Source organism: Corapipo altera, unplaced genomic scaffold (genome assembly GCF_003945725.1).
Source record: "Corapipo altera isolate COAL_440 unplaced genomic scaffold, ASM394572v1 71, whole genome shotgun sequence".
NCBI classification, from domain to species: Eukaryota; Metazoa; Chordata; class Aves; order Passeriformes; family Pipridae; genus Corapipo; species Corapipo altera.
The window spans coordinates 272,746-278,841 of record NW_020884916.1 but is presented as its reverse complement, the minus strand read 5'-3'; the positions used below and the strand labels follow the sequence as shown (position 1 = coordinate 278,841).

Genomic DNA, 6,096 nt, shown 5'->3' with positions numbered 1-6,096 from the left:
TCCTGCCTTTGCAGCAGGACTAAAATTGGTGCTGCCTTGTCTCTAATTTTCCCTCTCCCTCTTGTTTTCCACTTTTTTCTCTCTTTTTCCCCAGTCTTTCCTGGACAGACTGAAACATTGCTGCTGCAGCAGCGCTGCCCCTCAGGACCCTTGCATCCCCCTCGTGCAAGATGCAGCTGCATGTTCAGATCAGAGCACAGACACACACTGCCAATGGCCGTGATAATTTATTGCAAATGCATCAGAGCGACACAGACACACAGGGAAGGAGCTGCTGTGCTGAGCTGCCAACACGGTGTCACCCATCAGTGTCACCAGCAGTACAAAGTACTGCCCACTGCTTGTTGCCTCCCCACGCTCGCTTGGCGAGTGCTGCGGGGAAACCTGCTGCTCCTTAACAGAGAAAAAGTGAAGCAGGCACAGAGAAAGGAGAGGAAGTGGCAGGGCTGCTGTAGCAATTAGCAAATCATCCTGTGAAACGTGCAGGAGCCCTCCCTGCCAGGGGAAGAGCCACGAGGCATGCAGGGCACAGCGAGGCCCTAGATGACCAGGTCTGCGATTTTGGGGGGTGGGTGGTGGCCCCCGCCCGGCCCCCGCGTGGTGGGGAGCTGGCGGCAGGCAGGGGCCGGTGGGGTCGCGGTGCTCGTGGAGCGGGCGCTGCAGGCGAGGAGCAGCCCACCAGCGGCGAGGAACGCTCCGGCAAACCACCCCAGGAAGGTGGCCTCCCCAAACTCCCACCGGGGCACGATGTCGGGGACGGTCTCATCCCAGAAGTCGAGGACGGTGTTGTAGGCGACCCAGGAGACCGGCACCAGGGTGGTAATCCCCGCGGTGCCAAGCACCGCTCCCCCAGCGAGCAGGAGACGCTGCTTTTGCCCAGGTTTGTCCTCGCAGGCTCTCCAGCTGTCCAGCCCCATGGCAGCGAGGAGGCAGCCCAGCAGCCCCAGCCCGTTGGAGACACACATCAGGAGGCGAGAGATGCGCAGCTCAGGGGGCAGCGCCAGGAAGGAGCCGTGGGCTTGGCACTCGACCACCCCTTCCTCCTGGGTGATGCAGACCTGCCAGAGCCCCATGTTCCAGACCTCCAGCTCGTTCAGGTCCAGGTTGAGGTTCTTCCAGAGCGGCACAAAGGTGGTGACGCAAGAGCTGACCCACCCGAGGAGGGCCAGCAGCATCCCCCCCGCCTGCGCCTTCGCCCACCAGCCCCCGGCCATGATATCGCCGCCCCGCTAACCTCTGGGCCCAGATTAGCCGCCCTGAGCGGCGGCCGCGGGCATTAACGTTTGTGGAGCAGCGTCCGCCCGGCCGCCGGCCGCGTCTGCCGCCCGGGGGGGCGAATTCAAGCCTGTTCCTCCAACGCCGGGGTGTGGCCACGGTCGTTTTTCAGCCGTTGTTGGTTTTTCCACGCTAAAAGAAAAGCGCGCCCGGCTCAGCAGGAAAAGCCGGGTGCATCCCCGCCGTGACTCTGGGCAGGGGCTCGCCGTGCCCGGGAGGGTTAAGCCAAGGCATGCAAATCCTCCGAGCCTCGGCCACCCCGAAGCGAGAGCCTTGGCAGGGAAGGCGCCTCTCGGCAGCAGCAGCAGCAGCTCCGGCCGCAGCGGGACAGGGAGGGCACCCGGGGCAGGATGCAGGCAGTGGACAGCCGGCATCGGGCTCTTCTCTGGAGTCGGTGCCTTGGCTGGAGGCCCCGACTCTCATTTGGTCATCAAATAAATATGCAAATGAGCCTTTGAGAGCTGCGTCGAGGATGGGGATGTCCGAGGGAGGGAAGCAGGTTGCAGGTGGGTACTAATCACCCTGTCCTGTGTCCAGCACCTCCCCCGGGACACGGCTTGTGGTGCTTGTTGTGAGGAAACTGTTGTCTGGGAGGGGACTCCCTGCTGCAAACAGAAGAATGGGGAAAACCCATCTACAGCAGCCTGGTCCAGTGGAAGGTGTCCCTGCCCATGGGAGGGAGTTGGAACTGGGTGATCTTTAAGGCCCTTTCAATCCAAACCATTCTGGGGTTCTATGAAAAGGATGGGCCACAGCATCAGGAAAATCCCAACTTTGTGCTGGCGCTCAGCTCCCATCCACCCCCACGTGCGTCCCCTCCGCGGGGTCCAGCTTGCAGATTCATCTTCCCCGGGAGATTAGCGACTAATCTCTCCTTCATCCGCGTCTTTCTTATCTGGTATTGGGAGCCAGACTGGAAATTACTGAGTCCTGCTGGCCCTGGGGGTCCACCCCAGTGACTGTCAGGGGGGACCTTCGCAGAGGCCTCCCAAAAGGAGAGGGTGAGAGAGCACAGACCACGTTTAGTGTGGAAGCACAGACCAGGCAGGAGAGGGGGGATGTTTTCCAGCACTTGCTGACCATCTCATCCCTAAAGAGCAGACAGTGAGCATCATCCTAAGGGCAACAACAGGGAAATCCGCTGGGAAACCCCTCCTGCTCCTTCCCCCAGGCATTGGGGCGCCTGCTCCTTCTGATTAAATCGTCTCAAGGTAATTGTGCCTGTCATTGAGACAGATTAACGAGTGACCTTCTGCCGCTGGAGCAGGATTGGTGGCCGCCGCCGAGCTCCCTGTCCTTCCGTTCTTCCCTCCCACTGGCCACAGTGGCACAGCCTGGCAGAGGATTCCCGTCCACGACCGGTGGGAAGATGCCCGGCAGTGGCCGGGGCGCAGCAGGAGCCACAAGCCGAGAACGACGTCTCTGGGGCTGGCAGCCACTCTGCCTGGACATGAGGTGGGTGCCCCCTGTGCCCAGGGGTCTGGGGAGCTGGGAGGTTGGCCCGGAGGCTGACGTCCCCTGTCACCACACTGCTGGTCCTGCTGCTCTGCAGAAGCAGGGAATGCTTGGAGGGGGCAGAGCACCCACACTCCCACCCCATCCCCACCCTTGTCCCCGTGGGTCGCTGCACTCCAGGTTGATTTTCCAGGAATGTGACCTCTCATCACATCTCCCCACAGGGACCGGCTGGACTCAGCCCGTCCCAAGGAGTCCAGCAATGGGATCTGTATATCACAGCCTGTCCAGAGGCCACCCATTTCTGCTCAGAGCTCCTTAGAGAACCGGGAGCCCCAGCCATGGCCCAGAACGAGTGTGGAGCAGAGCCACGGCGCTTACTCGGAGCTTGTCGGCTGCTGGAGCGGCTTCCCACCGGAGGAGGATGGCTCCTTCCCCGGCCTTGCAATGCAATTATGGCCCCTAATGGGCTTAGCCATCTGGAGCCAGCCCATAGCTGCCCCGGCACAGCTCCGGGCCTGGCACATGCACTGCTGGGCAAGGGCTTTGCCCCCAGACCCCAGCCCCTGGAGATGTGGAGAGGGGCCGGAGCTCTGCACTGCCCTCCGTGTCCAAAATAACCCCCCACTTTGTGTCCCCCCACGGCAGGACCCCACGCCCAGCCCGGGGCTGAGCCCCCGCCCCGGCGCCGCCATGGTGCTCCCCTACGCCCGCAACAGCGGCGGCGCCGGCGGCTGGGGGGCCCCCGAGGAGCCCCGTGGCCGCAGCAACTCCATCCCTGCAGCGCAGACCCCCACGGCCAAGCACATGCTGGCTTACCTGCCGCGGCCGCCCACCGACACCAGCCGGTACGGCACCTTCCCCCAGAAGGTATGGCTCGCGCGGGGCTCTGGGGCACCCTCGGCTCAGGGTGCCGCCGGGTGCTCGCAGTTGTTGTCAGAGGCGATTTCTCACCGATGGGCTCCTTTCCCCCCCAGCCTGACGTCCCAGCCGCTCCCGGGGCTCTGGTGGAGGACGGCCGGCAGCAAACCGCCGCCGCCGCCGCCACTGCCACTGCCAAGAGAAGCGCCCCGATGCCAAACTATCCGTCCGCACCCCGCCGTGGCGGCTTCGTACCCAGTGAGGCGTCCCTGCCGCTGAGCCGCGGGAGCCTGGCTGCCCAACACCTCCGTGGCCGCCCGTCCTGGTGCCCGCCACCCGCCCCGCAGGACCCGGGTGCCCGCTTGTATCCGCTGCACGCGCTGAGCGTGGCCAACATCCCCAACTCGTCGCGCGGCAAGACCTCCGCCCGCAGCTCCACCGTCCCCGCCCCGGAGGGGCTGCCGAGCCGGCGGTGCAAGCTGCTGGAGGAGGACAACCCCATGGTCCAGAGCGGCAAGCGGCAGCGGCAGCGCTACGTGACAAAGGTGGGCAAGTGCCAGGTGAACTTGGGCAACATCCAGGACAAGAAGAGGTTCCTCTCGGACATCTTCACCACCATTGTGGACCTCAAGTACCGCTGGTTCCTCTTTGTCTTCATGATGTGCTACATCGTCACCTGGGTGGTCTTTGGCTTCATCTACTTCTTCGACGCCTGGGTGCGGGGTGACGTTGGGCACCAGGGTGATCCTGAGTGGCAGGCGTGCATCGAGAACGTGGACGGCTTCATTTCTGCCTTGCTTCTCTCAGTGGAAAGCCAGCGGACCATCGGCTACGGCACCCGGATGGTGACGGCCAACTGCACCGAGGGTGTCATCCTGCTGATGGCTCAGTCCATCGTGGGCTCCATGATCGACGCCATGATGGTGGGCTGCATGTTTGTCAAGATCTCCCGGCCCAAGAAGCGCGCCCAGACCCTCATCTTCAGCAAAAACTGCGTTATCTCCCGCCGTGACGAGAAGCTCTGCCTGATGTTCCGCGTGGGGGACTTGCGGGAAAGCCACATGGTGGACGCCAAGATCCGGGCAAAGTTGATCAAGTCCCGGCAGACAGCCGAGGGGGAGTTCATTCCCCTGGAGCAGTCAGAGCTGAACCTGGGCTACGACACAGGGGAGGACCGTCTGTTTCTGGTGGAGCCCCAGATCATCTGCCATGTTATCAACCGCCACAGCCCCTTCTGGGACATGTCGGCCGAGTCGCTGCGCCGGGACCAGTTCGAAATCATCATCATCCTCGAGGGCATTGTGGAAGCCACAGGTAAGTGTTCCAGGGCAGGGGTCAGGGTGGGGACAGGCGGCTCCCTTGGGCTCCTGGAGATGCCAGGCAAAACTGGGCTCAGGACTGGCGTCCTGCCCAAGAGATGCCTGGGGCCAAAGCTGGCTCTGCTGAGCGGTGGGTGATGTGGGGCTGGAAGCCCCTCATTGGGCAGCGGGGGCCTCGTGGCAGTGCCCTGGTCCAGCTCAGCTGCTGTCTCCCCACAGGAATGACGTGCCAAGCCCGCACCTCCTACACGGAGGACGAGATCCTCTGGGGATACCGCTTTGAGCCCTGCATGTCCCTGGAGAAAGGCGCCTTCCACGTGGACTACAGCCGCTTCGAGATGACCTTCGAGGTGCAAACGCCGGTGGCCAGCGCCAAGGAGCTGCACGAGCTGAAGGAGCTGGAGCAGCAGGACCACTCCACGCTCAGCCTCTACTGGGACCACCTCGTGCACCCCTGCGCGCTGCCGGGGCCCGGCGAGGACGTGCTGGGGGGGGATGAGCGGCCCCGGCAGCGTGGCTGAGGGCACCCGGGACGAGCCTCCGGAGCAGGAGTTCCCTGCCTGAGCCCCCGCCCGGGGGTCCCCACGCCGACAGTGCCATAGCCCACCCTCCCCGCGGGGCCGAGCCCCCCGCCCGAGCCCCCGCGCACAGGGCGGCACTTTTGTTAAAATGTTCTTTTGTACCGAGGAAGGCCGGTGGGCGAGTAAAGGCTGTTCGTGACAAACCACCCAAACCGTCAGCAGTGTTTGTCTGGGGGGGGCTGCTGGATGGGGAGGGGGTGTGATATAGACATATATAAACAAATACATCAGTGGCCTTACACACCCTCCCCTGTGACCTCAGCCCAAATCCCCCACAAACATAATCCCCACCAAAAAAAAAAAAAAAAAAGTTAAAAATAAAAAGGGGTAAGTTTTGCCGTGTTTATGCAGCTGCAATCGGGTGTTTGTAAGTGCAAGGTCAGTAAACACTGATTATATAGAACAGCAGAATTTGCATAATCATGCTCTTTACATGTCATCAATATTCAAATGAAGGTCAGTGGACGAACAACAGACACAAACTTGGTTTCACAGCACGGGACACACTTGGGTCCCGCTAAGCAGGGATGGACTCGTGCCCATGTCCGCATCTCTGTTTCCCTGTCACATTCCCTGTCCCTGTCCCGTTCCTGTGTCCATGTGCT

General features: G+C 62.4%; 2 protein-coding genes across 2 annotated transcripts; one reads left to right on the top strand and one right to left on the bottom strand.

Annotated features, from left to right (window-relative positions):
* Window positions 1–174: 174 nt before the first annotated feature.
* On the bottom strand, window positions 175–1,377 carry LOC113952960 (putative claudin-24). The gene has a single exon (XM_027655566.1). The coding sequence runs from the start codon at window positions 1,212–1,214 to the stop codon at window positions 540–542; it is 675 nt and encodes a 224-aa protein (XP_027511367.1). The 5' UTR covers window positions 1,215–1,377; the 3' UTR covers window positions 175–539.
* A 161-nt stretch (window positions 1,378–1,538) lies between these two features.
* LOC113952884 (G protein-activated inward rectifier potassium channel 4-like) lies at window positions 1,539–5,431 on the top strand. Its single transcript, XM_027655415.1, has 5 exons — window positions 1,539–1,781; window positions 2,512–2,730; window positions 3,379–3,600; window positions 3,708–4,905; window positions 5,130–5,431. The coding sequence occupies exons 3-5, from the start codon at window positions 3,424–3,426 to the stop codon at window positions 5,429–5,431; spliced, it is 1,677 nt and encodes a 558-aa protein (XP_027511216.1). The 5' UTR covers window positions 1,539–1,781; window positions 2,512–2,730; window positions 3,379–3,423.
* The last annotated feature ends 665 nt before the right edge of the window (window positions 5,432–6,096 follow it).